Here is a 16,270-nt window from a genome sequence, read left to right on the forward strand (position 1 = left end):
TCTTCAATACTTCTCGAGTGCAAGTCTTGGCTCTAGCTGGCATCTCCACATTTGTTTCTGTGTCTTACTGGTTGTGAAAAATAAGAACACTGAGTGCATAAAGAAGGCCTGGCACAGAGTAAACACTGTAAGTATTAGCAATTGTCATCATTATTGGTATTACTATGTCAAAATCTAATTCAAGTCCTATCTTGTTCATGAGGCCTCCCATTTACTGAATTCAAACCACATCTACAGTGAATACAGGATAATTTGGTTAATTATTCACTGGAAAGGTACCTTTGTCTCTTGTTTCTCTTCTTTTCCCCTAGCGTGTAACAGTACTCATTAAGTTTTCTACTCAGGGTGAACAAAAGGAGAGAAGAATCATTTTAGAAGTATTCCATTCTCTCTGTAACTCTGATAGCTTCAATCAGACCTTAAAAACCCAGAAAACCACAGGAACTTTAAGACACACTCTCCGAGCTCGTTGCTGGCAGTGTGAGCTACTTAAGCTCCTGTCTAGTGATGCCCCCATCTCTGGACACCAAGAATCCCAGTCCTCCCAGTCTCTGCTCCTTATTTTTAAAAATATGTCTGTAAGTACCCAGTATATGCCAATAACTATACTAGGTGCTGAAAATCCAGCTGTGAATGAGACAGGTAAATTAACTGTCCTTCTGGAGCTTATGACCTAGCAGAGTTCAACAGAAGCTTGTAAGAGTCACATGGAATCTGGTCTCAGGGCCAGGCAGGGGTGGTTCCCGGACAGCTATTAAAGCTGAGCCCTGAAGGGCAAATAGGATTTTGCCTGAAAGCCTGATCAACTGAGGAAACAATGTGGCTGGCCGAGAAAGAGAAACACTGCAGTGGACTGTACTCTCTGTGAAAGGAGGCGCTACGTCATGCCTTGCCAGGCAGATGGGAAGCGCTCAGTAAATTCCGTTAGATTAAGTAAATGAGTTTGAGAAAAAACCAGCGCTTCTCCTTATGTTTATTAGGGCCATACATATTCAAGAAGTGCTGGTCCCACTGTTTAGAAGATGTCCCAGTGTTCAGTATATAACAGAACATGGGGGCGCTGCTTATTTGTCACCCAACATTCTGAGCATGCTGCCTTTGAGCAGATTCTAGCATCAGCATATATGTCCAATACCTACTGAAAAAAATAATAAGAAAATTAAAATCTAGTTGGACCTCAAAGTAGATTAAGGAGAGGATTATTTCTCAAAAGAATGAAAATTTGTCAAACACAACTGAACACCACAGTGCTCTCAGGATTAGAAAACTACTGTTTAGGTTTAAACCATACACTGAGCTCTATCAAATATAGAGCAGCTCATTTTCTGACTCGATCTAGGTTTGCCTTGCAGGATTCCTAACAACTGAACAACTGTGACCTTATCAGTGGTGGGTATTTGGGCTCTGACTCCTATAGCTTCCCCAAGCTGGGCCTGTTGACCCCCGCTGGGGCTGCTACAGAGGCTATTCTTCAACGCCGGGAGCTAGGGGAGCACACGCTTCCGGAAAGGCCTTGAAGTTCAACAATTATATCAAAGTAACTTCTGCAAATTTACAAACAAAATAGAGATCATTTTACTGTCCAGAATCACTCAATTTACTCAAAGCAATACTGGGTCAACAATGTTCTGATACCCATATAAACTACTGTTCTAATAATTTTTGATATTGAAAATGGTATTGGGCTATATTGTTATAAATTTAGTCTACTGCTCAAAGACACAAACTAATAATCTAAGCCAATTAATACTCTAAGAAAACCTACATGTACCACTCCACTTCATTTACTTCTAAGTATCTTCCAATAGATTATAAGCTTCAAAGATGTCTGTTTGCAAGCATACTGAAGATGCTCGGTACTTACTTTTAAAGCATAACTGGTTAAAACATCATGGTTTTAAAAAACCACAGAGACACAACCATCTGCAGTTAGGCAGTCCCTGGCCATGCATATGCATAAAATTCAAACACTTAAGATTAAGTGGTTTTAAAAAACACATTTAGTACAAGGCAGAAAAACAACTTTCTAAAAGTTGGCCCCTAATTTGCATGTGAATAGAATGTATTGGGTTTATTGCTAATAAGTTACCACATTTGTGAAATTTTCATAATGGTTTTTAATTTAATACTATAATTGCATTAACTGAAATATAAAGACAGCAGGATTTTATCATATTCTTGGGTACCAGCTCTGGATATAAAAAGTGAGTTATCTTCAAAATGGCAATTAAAAGGGAAAGTTCGTATGAAAAAATGGAACACATTTGTGTGATCATTTACAACACCAGCCTGTCTGAGTAGCATGTCTGTTAGTTATTTGGTATCCCAAGTAACACTTTATACTTTCAGTGTTACTCAATAACAAATATTATTATATCATGTGTTAAGTCATGCAACCTGAGCCAGGATAAAAAAATCTTATTAAAAAAATAAACAAATCTCACTGATAAACTAGCTACTGTGTCTTTATTAAAAGATTTCAGTGTTTAGAAGAAAATGAAAATGTGCTTGATTTTCCAGAAGCATGTATGAAACTCTTAGCATGGACCCTGGCTCAGTCAAATTTTTATCTTAGTGTCAAAATGTGTGTTTTTTAGCTGGAGATCTAGCACACACACCATAAGAACTCAGTTCCATCTAACTTTCCACAGATTACTCTACAATACTCAGTTTCTTCTTCTATAAATTGGGAGTAATAAAGTGCCTACCGCATGGAACTGTAGTGGAGATTCAATGAAATGATGCATGCAAAGTATTAACACTTAACATAATTCTTAGAACAAGTACTGATTAAATGGAGAGTTTTGATTGGTTGGTGTTAGCCATAAACGGAAACACTACACACAAAAGGCCAGAGTGAAAGGAAATGTCAAGAGAAGAAATGTAGACAGGAAGCAAAGGAGACAGCATCAGCAGTGGCAGCAGGGATGCCTAGCCTGGAAGAACAGAAAGGTGTGCAGCCTGAGGGTCCAAACGGATAACTGTGTCACTGCACTCCCAAAACCTAACACTTCTGAAGACATTATTACTCCATGTGAATGTACTTAGGAAGACACTGAAGGGCACAGCATAAGGTGCGATAAACAGTCGTTCAAGGCTGGACCACAAAATAATGGGCCTACAAGAATAAGGCAATGGAAATTTTCAGAAACTTCCATCACAAGCAGCAGTTGTGATACTCGAGGGGTTGACCCTTCCCCATTCAGAAAATGCGCTTACTCAGAATAATGTGTTGCTTAAGGGTTCACTAAGAATTTTAACGTATACCTGAGGCCTATACTTAAATAATGCACAGAGAACAGAAAATGGCCTGACTTACACTTTTGTTAAAAGATCATCAAAAAATCCTGGCAACTTAATTACATTATATTATACGTGTATAGCTTCACAATCCATCTTTGATAGGGCAAAAAAGAAAACTAGCCATATGATTAACAAAATAATGCCATGGAGCAGATAGGTATGCACTTTAAAATAGAAAGCAAGAGGGATTCTTCTGTCATTTTCTCTCTCCCCCACAAATCTGCCTACGCAGCACTCATAAAACAGATCACCTCTGAAAAATGAGACAACAAATGCTATACAGTGTTGGTCCTATTCTGATGGTGCTTAAACAAAGACATAAATGAGATTAATAATTAAATTGACTTTATTCAAATTTTTCAGGAGCAGTCCTACTAAGAAATCTTTACAGATATGAAAAACTAAATAAAACTGAACAAGAAAACAGTGATTTCCAGGAAGAAAACAGCCTGGACCTTAGGAGAAATAATTAAGATGCAGCAATGTAAGTAAGAAAAAATTCTCCACTGCATAATGTCCTTTATAAAAAGCAAACGTACTCATCCTTGATTAGCATAGCCATTAGTTGGACATGAATATTTATTATCCTAAGTTTTCAGTCAAATAATCACTACTGCAGAAGTATTCAGTGTAGGAAGGTCTATGAGAACCTTTTCTGGTACTCGGTATGTCTGCGATGTCACTGACACAATGACATACTCACCTGACTTCACATGAGTGGACGCTCAACTCCTTGTACAGCAGCCCATTGGTGAGATGGTATACCAGGATAGAACCGTTACCTGTACCTATCAAATTGACATAATAGAAGAGTATTACCTAGGGGGAGTTCCAGATCTTTCCAACAAGTCTCTTCTCAAGATTTTAATAATTTTACAACATGCATCTTTCATAAAAAGGGACCAAAGCTACGTGTTAAAAAAGACTGAATTTCTATGCCTCTCCTCTGGTCAAAATGGGCCTAATCTCCTGTGCTTTAAAATATTGCTTAAATCAAGGACTTTAACAGAAAGACTACAAAACCTAATTCAATACACATAAAATTTGAAGAAGCACTTTCCTCCGCTTTTTTACACATGGAAGTTTATAGTTTTTGAAATTTGGAATGTTCATTATAGCGAGTCTTCAAAAAGGCAACCTAGCAGAACTCATTAACCAGATTTTTCTATTTTTCTTTACAAAGATTTTGTTTTGGTTTTGGTTTTTATATTAAGTAAATTACAAAGAGGTGGTGGAGTATGATGGTTAACTGTGGATTTTGCACAAAGAAGCCCGAGTTTCAAGCCCTGGCTCTGCCTGACTCTTACAACTTACTTTCCCACTCGAAGGCTGTGTTTTTATCCCTTTAACAAGGGTATAATAGAAAACCCATTCATTGGAGATCAAGTGTGCTGGAGAAGACATATGTAAAACACGTAGTGCCTGACATGCAGTATATGATTATTACTATTTCTGTTATTACTATAATTATGGTTTGTAGTTGTTATTTTGTCTAAAGCTTTTCATTATCTCAGAAGAGACATGGCCATACTTAAGAAAGTAATGTTTCAGTCCTTAAAATGTTTTTATTAAGTAAGAAAAGTACATAGTATAATTGGTCAATCACTTTCTCACTGTACCTGATTTAAAAAAATTAATTCACAAAAAGCATGAGAATGTAGAAATAATAATAAATTTAATGATAGTAATAACAGAAGTAAAAATGGTAGGCAAATTCCAATTTTTAGCATATTTGCTAAATAAAGCTTCAGAAATGTTTTGTAAAACTATTCTAGAAAAAAAAACAGTATTATACTTGTTTATATTTATCATCAATTCCACAGTAATATCTAAAGAATTATGAAAACTTTCAGTTAACAGATCCTCATAATAATCAAATGACTTCTACATTCTGCAATTTTGATGATATGAACCTATGATCTGATACTACAGAGGCGCCATAAGGAGAGGTGATTTGACAACTGAACTCTGCTTATCTTCCTTGGTGACTCTGCAAAAGCTTAGGCATTTGTATTTTTTGATTTTACTTTATTATATTAAATTCAATAAGTGACTTGATATTCACTATATACCAGTATAATATAGCTTATTCTACTATAGAAATCTCAGACCCTGAATTTGCTATTATCTAGCTATCCCAAGAAGTAATTTTCTCTAAGAAATTGACAAAATCCTAACTAACAAATGAGGCATATTGACATTGTACATACACTGTACATTGACAAATCCTAATTAAAGTCTCTATAAGAGATTTAATATGAATCAGTAGTTGCTGAAGCTAAAATTAAACATTAATCTGCATTTATATAAATCTGGACATATGTACACACAGGTTATTGAACCTTAAAATTCAAATCACTTTCAGAAGACAGTAATGAATAAAATGGGAAAAAATAATAGTGCCAAATAGTAATATTCAAATGAACGTTTGGTACTCACAAATCAACCATTAAGCTAAATTGAGACATACTAGCAACAAATAAATGTGGTCAGGTTTTCATTTTAGAAAGAAAAAAAAAAAATCACAAATCACGTTTTTATATTCCTGGGGAGAAAGCCAGAAGCCAACAAATAGCATCTTTAAAAAAATGCTGGCAATTGCAAACAGATATTATTTTTTGAAATTTTAGACAAATGCATTTTAACCTTATATACTTAATAGCAAATTAAAATTTGCTTTCTTCTATACAAGAAATTAGGTTACTCACATTACTATGAAATTAATGTGACAGCAAGTGCAAACTCACACCAATTTTTGAATCTACAATATAAAATTATGCAATTCCAAGAGGCAAATATTAGTTTATAGAGACTATAGATACCTTAAACAAATTTTAATAAACAATTCCTAGCAAAGGAAGAACACTGCTGTTATTAAAATACCAACTATGACTATTTATCAGTTAACAAAATGACATGCACAGAAAGAGCTTGGGGTGGTCCAAGAAAACTCAAGGAGTCCAATTCAGCATCACACAAGGACTACCCTCCTTACCAAAAAGGTACCCGTAGTGTCAGGGTCTCTATCAGTCAGTGTCAGGTGGATGAATTATGATTGTGGTTAAGAATAAATAAATAAAAAGATGAGTGGATTTAAAGCAGAAAAAAAAAGAAGAAAAACATTTTAAGATGAGTGTTTACATGATTTCACTTAGCTTCAAAGAGAAAGGATTTTCTAGTAACCAGCAAACTTAAATGTCTTATAAAACATGCATAAAGAATTAAGAAAAGAACAGGTCTATACTCACCAACAGCAAGCAGTGGCTGATACATCTTGATGTTTTTGGTGGTCAACGGCGGACACATACGGACCGTAAACTGCGGTGAAGGCAGGCCTGAAAGCAGTCCTGTTAGCAGGAATTTGAGGTGCACTTCCTGCAGAATGGCACCTTTGGGATGTTCTTCCCCAGCAATTGCGCTTTGCCCTGATTTGTAATTAAAAATACCAATATGTTAATTATAACGTGTACCGATCTTAAAAATCTCAAAAAACTTTCCAGGGGAAACACTCTTCAGACCAAGAAGAGCATCCTCCAGTCCAGAAGGTGCCGCATGCCACTCCAGGGGCTTTGGCTATGCAAGGGCTCTGCACTTAGCTATAGGACCTAAACTGCACTGACATCTCAAAAAATAGATTATTCTAGAGTACTGCCATCCAGAATTTGGGGACCTTTGTCTCCTAAGAAACACTGTGTCAGCCAAAGTTCCTGGAATTAGGGCACCAAAGACAAATCAAGGCAACTAGATTTGAAGGGCAGTTTCTGAGGAGTGGGAGGCTGCAGCGCAGTCCCTACTTATTGCCTTTTTAAAGAGTCACTTTCAATTGATGCCCTTTGTAATCGCAAACAACAGGTTCAAAGAACTCATTTAGATTTCTAACAAGAAACTTAACGTGTCTATGAAATTACAAAATTTAAGCTTCACAATTACTTTATATAAAAATATGTAAAATAAATATAAAAATTAATTAATATTATTACATATAAACTGCAACTGTTGAGAGTTAAGTATTTAATGACATTATTTTCAGATATAGCATTTGTACTTAGGTTATCAAGTCTCAAGCTAAAAAGATGACTCCAATAAAAACCACTCTGACAAAATATTAATATGAAGAGTACAACAAAACCAAGACCGTTTACTAAAAAGGGTATACATATTTTCTTCCTGTAAGCCACTATTGACTACTGGGATTAAGTTGTCAAAAATACATAATAAAGAACATGTGAGCGTATATACATATACACACATACAAACACATATACTGTGAAAGGGAAAAATGTAAATAATTACTAGGAGTGGGTGATAGGAGTGGGTGATTGAATATAATCTTTTGAGGCTATAAAGGTGTTTTAATAATAATGTTATTTTAAAATCCATAAGATATACAGGAAAAAATGGTCATCAATTTAATGCAAAAAAAAAAAAAAAAAAAAAGATCCTTTAGAATTAGCCACACAGTCAATATTAACTTTTGGTAACAAAAAATGGGGTCTAAAGGAATGGGAAATTCAACAGATAGGTACCGTGTGTACCCACCCTCAGTAGCCTGGTGTTGACTCCTGAGAATTGTCATATTTTTCTTCAGGCATCTTCCAGAGGCAATTCATAAGGTAGGCAGATTAGGCCTTAATAAGCAGCAGCCTTTACCCAAGGAATATAAATTAGGCCTCTGTATTTAACTGAATTGCTTTCAATTATCACTAAGTATATAGTGAATTTCAAATTAAAAGTTTAATTAAAAGTTTTAATTAAAATGTTTTCAAGTAACCAATCTTTATTTAATACTTATAAATCAACTACATTGTCAAGAACTGTTATATACTCTATATCCTTTAGTCTCCTAAAAAATTTAATTTATATCACTCAGATACCTAAACAGCATAAAATTTCAACCTCTTTTATATTACTGATTAGTTCTGTGTATGTGTGTTTATAATTCTTTTCAATTTAATATTTTATACTAAGTACAAACAAGGTCAATTAACCAGAAAATTGTGTTACTGATGAAATTCATTTTGCAAAATAAGCATATGTCTAAACTTCTTCATACGGAGTTATATCTAGAAGGTAAAGAAAAAAAATTTTAAATACAAAAGTTAGTGTCAGTGAGCAAAAGGATTTTACAAATTACAGGAATCATGAGAAGATCAAGGTCTAGAAAGCTCTTGCCTAAAATCACACTGGAGCAGCCAGAGCTGGGGGTAATGGCCAAGGAACCAGCTCCAGACCAGGGCGAGTTCACATTCTGGCTCTTCTGTTTACTGGCTGTGCAGCTTTGAGCAAGTTTTTAAATCTCTCTGGGTCTCAGTTCCCACATACAGAAAAATGGAAATAATATTACCTCCTCTGCAGGGCTGTTTGAGGTAATACACAGAGCATTCAGCATAGCACTTAACAGTATTACGCATCCAATAAATGTCATCTCTGATTAAGAAGATTAATAAGGTAATGATCTTTCTAGCATACCACCTTTCTAGCATTTAAACAAAACAACCTACTAAATAATACTGGTTTTTCAATTACATTGTAGAAGAACAAATAATGATATAGAAAAGCCTTTATAAACGACAGCCATGATTTTAAAATAATTAGACATCAAAATTGCTTGAATATTTACAATTTCTAGTTGTATAATATTTGAAATCACAAATCATCTTTCTGCCTTTAATATATATAATAATCAAATAATTTGGAAGCAATATTTTATCCACAAATAAACATTTGTTCAAAGTAAGAGTCTCAATTTGTAATCAAGAAAATGTATGTCAAAATGTTAAAATAATTTTTTCTAATACTGCTCACTTTATTATTCTTTCAATAAATATTTATTGCACATCTAGAAAGTACAAGGCGCATTTTAGTTTTCTCAAGTATTAACTCTAACTTTATAATAATTACAAATCAGTGCTATTAATTTTGCCTATAAAAATGAATACCTAATATGAAAGGTAGAGAAAAAACAAAAACTTACCAATCATGTTATCTAAGGAGAGGTCTGGGAGTTTATTCTGTAGCACTCCTACAGGAATTCCACAGAAAGACACTGGTGAATATAAAGGTGACACACCAGAACTACTGCAAGACATAATAATTAGATGGTTTTTGCATATTTAAAACCTGGATTACATGTTAGTAACTAACAACAAATTTCAGATCACGGCATTCCACCTATTTTTCTTACCCATAGGTAAAATATTTCTAGTAGGTTTACATAATTGCCAAAAAATCTAAAGTCTTATCACTTTAAAAATAATTTTAGAAAAAGTCCCTGCTATTTTTATATGATTCTAGTAAGTTTAAAAAAAAAAAAAAGAGGAAACAGAAAACATGATCCCACTGATTTATCTACCTGTTCCGTGAATTTCGATTACAAACTGCAGACTTCAGTTCCCATACCATGACCCTTCCATCGCTCACCACGAGGGCAGCCGCGTTCTCATTGACGGGACAACACACCATACTGAAGGGGCGGACAGTTTTTGTCACCCTGATTGCATCACACTGGCTTCGTAAATCATAGGTAAGCTCCTGGACAGGATCTGGATCTTAACAATAGTATTGTTTTCTTTTAAATATCAGAAAGCAACCATATCAATATCGCTAGTATTTGTTTTAATTTAAATAAACCTCAATTAAAAAGGAAATCATTCCTTTGCTAATGCAAAGTTTGTCAAGAATGGCTTTCTTTTTTATAGTTATTACTAATTTCTTCAGAATATAATTACCTTGATTACAGTCTATGCCAAGTTTAATTTCCAAGATAACAACTATAATCAAAATAGCTTATTTTTAAATATTTTTAAAATAAAGAAAATGCTTTGAAAAATGATCAACAGTAATGATTAAATAATAGTGCACTACAGACCATCATAATTTATAGTAAATCTAAATAAGCCTGAAAATAATGTACTTTACAAAAGATGTAAAAGTCATTTTTCCCTTTTCATAGTTCATTATTTCACAAAACATTATTTTTATTCTCCAGGATAAGACTCAAACTGACAACTGAATGACCTGAAGACTTATTAACCTATGTCACTTCATAATGAAAATTCCTAAAGCAGAGGAAAAGCTAAGGGGATATAATAATAAATGTACACGTAAGGTTGGACTTGTGCTGAAGAAAAATTCGTAAAAGATAACATCTACTGGCTCATGGAAACAATCAAGGAATTAAAAATATTCCTTTCTCTGCTGTACATAAGAGGTATACTATTATAACACCAAAAGATTAGTCTTGGGCTTGTGCTTTATGATCCCTATTACAACCATATTCTACCTTCTCAAGGCCAAGATTAGCATTACCTCTATGATTTGGCTGGTATTTACCACATGAAGTTTTATAAAATAATTCTGAAGAAAAATATAATTGATATTATTGTGAGATATAAACTTACCTGGGTCCTCACTTGAAGTAGTGAAAATACTACTGTAAGATCTTCGAACACGTAAAGTTATACAACCATTTTCATGTAGGCAAAATAAACCATCACGTTGGAAGCAGGGTATTACCTTTAAATAGATGATTTACTTATTTTTAAAAACACAACTGATTATAGTATATACTGTGAAATTCATAAGTTCATCTTTAGAGAATATGGGCAAAAAACAAAAAACAAAAATATACCACATAAATCCTAAGCTTTAAAACTAAACGACCATTTAAAAGATCTATTTCTTTATGATTACATGATTTGTCTTTATCCACGTAACTTTAATAATTCAGTAAATATCTCCATATCGGTCAGAAGAATTTCTAGAGTAAATCAAACCAATCAAAAGTGCAGAAAAATAAAGAAAGTAAAATAACACTGTTTATCTTTAAATCAATAGAAAGAAGAAAATCAAACTAAGGACTTTTGTGAGATTACAGTTTTTCTCTATATAACATTCACAATCAACTTTTAAGTATGTAATTCATAAATTGCAGATACCTGCAGAAATGGAACTCCTGTTCGTTCTATTGCAATCACACCCACTGTTTGATTCACCTCAAGGTCAAGGATTAAAATCTCCCGAGGATAGAGTAACAACATGTGATTCCTTTTGGAAGGCAGATATGCCAACTGAAGGCAATCATTGAGGGTCATAAATTCAGCACTGAAAAAAGTATACATTTACTTCAGATATTGAGAAATGAGACAAAGACTTTCTTCCTACAGAAAAGCTTATTAATGGACTAAATTTTGTACCTTCCACATAATAACTGTCAATGAGAATATGTCATCATTTCTTAAAATGACCAACAGGAGCTAATATCTAAAACTTGGACCTCTACTACGTGCCAAAATCCAAACTATACAACCGATGACAATGATATTGTATAGGCTGAACGGAGATGTATTTCTAAATTTTTGAATTTTTAAAGTAGTAAAATAAAAGTCTATGATATAAGATGGCAAGTTACAATACTACACTGACATTTATAAGACAGCTTTATTTTTATTTTGCAACTAGAAGTACAAAACAGATTGCTGAAATCAAGACTCAGGATTAAAACAAAAACATTTAGGGTGATTGGGGCCACTGGATGAGGATTCAATGGACTATCTGTATCGCCTTGGGCAAGTCACTTCCTCTACTATTCTTTCAGTTACTTTTAATCTTAAATCTTTTTTTTTTAAGTAGGGTATTTTATTCGCTTATCACAGCATTTTCTTCTGTGCAAACAAAATATATAAAACTATATGAGGTTGTAAAAGACAAGAGTCTCAAAAATCAATTTGTGATTATTGCATATATTTAATCACAACCTTTTTATATTAAATATATTGCAATAGGAATAGACATACAATCATGTATTTTTTTAACACACCAATTTTATTAAAAGGTTTTGAAATTTAAAATAAAGTTAGATTAGAGGACTAGAGAGAAGGATATGGATTGAATTAAAATCCTGGTTCTACCATTTCCTGGCTCAATGAATTGAGAAACATATTTAAAATAATGTGGGACTCAGTTTCCTCATTTATAAAATGGGAATAGTACTACTACCCAAGTTGGTAGTAAGATCATATGTCATAATGTATGTGAAAGCACCGTGAATAGTTCCAGTTGAAGGAATTAATAATTCATTTCCCCAAAACTCAAGATGAACATGACTCATATGAGAGAAATGTAGCATACATAAATCGTAATTTATGAAACTATACAGACTACAAAATAGTTATTTATTTATGAGACAGAATAAAAAATGAATAGAAACTTCTCTGAAGATATGTAAGGAGTAATCTTAAATTATTTCAGCATAGAATGGGACATAAATTAGTGAACTTAACCAGCCAACGGTTTAATATATAAAAAAAATTTACATATAAATTCAGAATGTATTTGTAGAGCAATCTGTATTTTACCATATATTTTTCAGGTAATTACCCACAGAGTCTAGATAGAATAATCTCAGTCTATTAAAAATAAAGGTTCTTTTAAAATGAATGCCAAAAATTCTGCCAAAGCAATAAAAATATGGAAATTATTGCTCTAGGAAAAATAAATCTATGTCTAATACACAAACTTAGTTAAAGTAAAACTTTATTCAAGTGCAATTTATGATATAAACAACAATAGCTAGTATTTACCCAATGAATGCTTACTAAGTATTAGCCACTATGTTAAGTACTTTAGTTACTGTATCTATTAATTCTTACAACAACCCATGAAATCCTTTAAAACATTACTTTAGAGATTGGGAGAGTGAAATGTGAGCAAGATTAAAGAATTCTCTGAGTCACATAGCTACAATTTCCCCTGGCCCTTAACCAGGATGAGAAACATCTCTACATGTGTAAGAAAAACGCCCATATTTTACGGCTAAAGAGATTGCAGAGCATTTAACTCAGGAAAATGTATTTAAAATGAAAATCCAGATTTTGTCTCCAAATTTTTAATGTATTCAATAGCCACACGTTAGAATGTTCATCCTATATTTCAGAAAGTAAAAATCGGAAATTAAAACTTTTAATTTATAAAAAACAGTGGAGGGAGTTTAACGCAATTCGTGGAAACAAGAGAGACATGTTAAATGCTAAATCTCTGAAGGAGGAGACAAGAAAATTCAAGTGAGAACGAGAAAAGGCGAGATGAAGAATATGAATCTTAGCGCATCTTCAAAAACGATTTTTTCGAGAACTGATGACAAACAGATGAACGTTGTTAGTGTTACAGTTTTACACTTGTAACTTACCTAGGTTTCTCTTGAGTGATTAAGATTTTTACTTTATTAAGAGCCTTCTTAGCCCCTGTGGCTGCAGCCAACTTGTTATGAGCTGGGCTAGAGTGTGGGCTGGATATGTAAACTTTTTTCCCAGGGCCTGAGGGAGGCTTGGCCGGAGAGAAGTCTGAGATGAACACGATACCCTCACTGGTGAGTACTATATGGAGAGAAGCCAAACGCTGATTAAAGTTTAATCAGGTTTAGCACAGTTTTTTTCCAAAACAGTTTTGAGAGCAAGGTAATGATAACTTTAATAATATAGAGCTGGCACTGTTATGCAGTCCTAACATAACGGGAACATTCTCCAGGTTGAAGTGAAACAGGTGGTCCATTACAATTCATCACAGGACTCCAAGCTCAGCATTCTAAATTAATGTTTTATATTAAAAAGATACCAGAAAGTCACTGGCAGAAAAAACAAATGTTTGTTCTTCCAAGTAATTCAGTGCACAGACTTTCATTAAATATGTTTCTTCGTTATATCCCTTAACTCAAAAATCCAAATACTTTTCTAAATATAAAATTTACGGAAGGGGAAAAAAAATCATATATAAGGTGCTCTGCATATCTCATTTCATTAAGTTCAAATATATGATTTGATGATATAAATTTTTTATCATCATGAGCCAGTCTAAAAATATTTCTTTTTTCTTCTTGAGCATCGATTGAACCTTAGGAAGTATAAAAAGTATTCTTTTTCTCTTTATATCTAGTGTAAAAGTAGAGTGCCACCAGCAGCCTGCTATGCAATACAACCTGCCCACCCTCATCCCCTCATTCTTCTCCATTCCCTTTATCCTGTTTTATCTTTTTATACCATTATGACCTCTTAATATCCTAGAATTTATTAATTCACTATGTTCAGACTTTAGGATATGACACCCTCTCACTAGAATGCGTACTTGATGAAGGCAGGAATCTTTGTCCTGGTTCACAGAACCTTGTTGTAAGTTCCAGAATGTACCTGACATATAGTTAATAGTTCAAGAAATGTCTGTTGGATATTTATTTCTTAGAAAAATATTTTCTAAACAATTTAGTCATAAAAATATCTGTCTAAAAATAAATCTAATTTTTAGATCCGTAGCTCAGTAAAACATGAAGAGCACACTGGCAAAAACAACTTCTGAAAGAAAAAATTCCCTTGGGCTTATTCTGTTTCTTACGTGCATCTGTTTACGCACTCAAAACACATGGCATGAATTAGAACTAAAAAAAAATGAATTTGGCCACAGACTAAATGAAGCCATTAACTCAAGTTCTTTAAATGTTCCAGAAAAACAAATTTAATATGAATTGGAATAGCACAGCAACTCTCTGGCTAATCGGATTCTATTCACCAATTCAACACAGTGAAGGTCTAAGTCCGCTGATTTAAACTTCTATCAAAATCCTTACGAACGCTACGGGTTATGATTTAGCATCTGTATTAGGAACTGCAGGAGCTGTATTAGGAGCTCAGGGATGTGCTTCTCCACTTTGCTCAACTGTTTTAACATTACAGATGTATGATGTGTGTGTGGGTATCTCACGTATATGGCATTAACAATATGATAAATACCTCAACTCAGTTTCCACAAGAAACTATTACTCACAAGTTAAATGCGAGGGATCAAAAGGATCGAAAGAAAAAGAGAGGATGTTATCTGCATAGCTCTTCTTCCACAGTTTGGTGCCAGTGTCCGCATTCCAGAGCACGATGTAATTTGGTGGGTGGATGGCAAGCAGTAAATCTCGAGAAGCATCTTGACTCCATAACCACTGAACATCTGTAGAGACCACATAGAGGCAAAATTCAGAAGCCATCCACTTCAACACACTCAGTTATCATGTCCTTGATATTTAGTTTGTTTTTTACATAATTCTTAATCTTAACTCCCTCTCTCGCCCCAAGGTTGCATAAATGTGTATATGTGTCAAGATTTCAGATGATAAGCTAATTTTATATAAAAATGAGTTGTATGAACTTTAGGATCTCAAGGTCAAAATTTTCAAGTAATCTGAAATATTACTTCGAAGAAAATACAAGGCAATTGGCAGTAATCATTACTTAAAACTTCACGTCAAAGACTGCCTAGCCATGATCACTAATGTCACACTCGCCTAATGCCTTTGTGGAATTACTTAATGTGACTTTGCAGGATTCCATGGGTTTTTTCCCACAACGGTAAACAGGATAAAGATCTAGTTCAGTACCTAGTACATAATTAAGTATTCAATAAATATTTTTTAAAAAGCCATTTAAAAACTCAGTCAAAACAGTCAGTCAAAGCGTTGAGTCTGAAGAATACTGTATTGGTTTTAGGTCAATAACATGAACAAGCAAACAAATGATCTATATAAGAATAAGAATAAAAATTTGATCATCTCTATTAATGGAAAGCATGCCCTAGGGCTAACACAAAACAGCGTTCAGCCAAGTTTACTCATACTATAGCTTAGACTGCAAGACTGTTTAAACAGCTTGATTTTTCTCATTATGTTTGTTTGAGGCTGATGCTGAAATTAATGCATTTTACCAAAGCTCAAATCAGCTGAGATTTGAGGAAACATGCCTAAAAATGTACTAATAAGGATAAAAAAAAACTAGATTCAGATCAGTAAAACAGGCTAAACACAATTCAAAGTTAACTGGGAAGTGATGAAATTAAATGAATGGAAAAAGAAAATACTCTCAGAGTAAGTATATTAATATAAACGTTAGCAGAGCACACTTTCCTCACCCTGAATGGGTTTGGTATGTTCTTGGAT

General features: G+C 33.7%; 1 protein-coding gene across 1 annotated transcript in view; it reads right to left on the reverse strand.

The window, feature by feature from the left end:
- Positions 1 to 16,270, reverse strand: part of WDR11 (WD repeat domain 11) — a 54,024-nt gene that overhangs the window by 31,512 nt on the left and 6,242 nt on the right. The window contains exons 4-12 of the mRNA XM_006913510.3: positions 16,243 to 16,267; positions 15,115 to 15,288; positions 13,490 to 13,676; positions 11,241 to 11,406; positions 10,704 to 10,818; positions 9,656 to 9,851; positions 9,278 to 9,381; positions 6,552 to 6,728; positions 4,007 to 4,091 (exon numbers count right to left, since the gene is read on the reverse strand). Of these exons, the coding sequence (XP_006913572.1) occupies positions 4,007 to 4,091; positions 6,552 to 6,728; positions 9,278 to 9,381; positions 9,656 to 9,851; positions 10,704 to 10,818; positions 11,241 to 11,406; positions 13,490 to 13,676; positions 15,115 to 15,288; positions 16,243 to 16,267 (1,229 nt within the window). The remainder of the gene's footprint in view (positions 1 to 4,006; positions 4,092 to 6,551; positions 6,729 to 9,277; positions 9,382 to 9,655; positions 9,852 to 10,703; positions 10,819 to 11,240; positions 11,407 to 13,489; positions 13,677 to 15,114; positions 15,289 to 16,242; positions 16,268 to 16,270) is intronic.

The sequence above is a fragment of the Pteropus alecto genome, unplaced genomic scaffold, assembly GCF_000325575.1.
Source record: "Pteropus alecto unplaced genomic scaffold, ASM32557v1 scaffold205, whole genome shotgun sequence".
NCBI classification, from domain to species: Eukaryota; Metazoa; Chordata; class Mammalia; order Chiroptera; family Pteropodidae; genus Pteropus; species Pteropus alecto.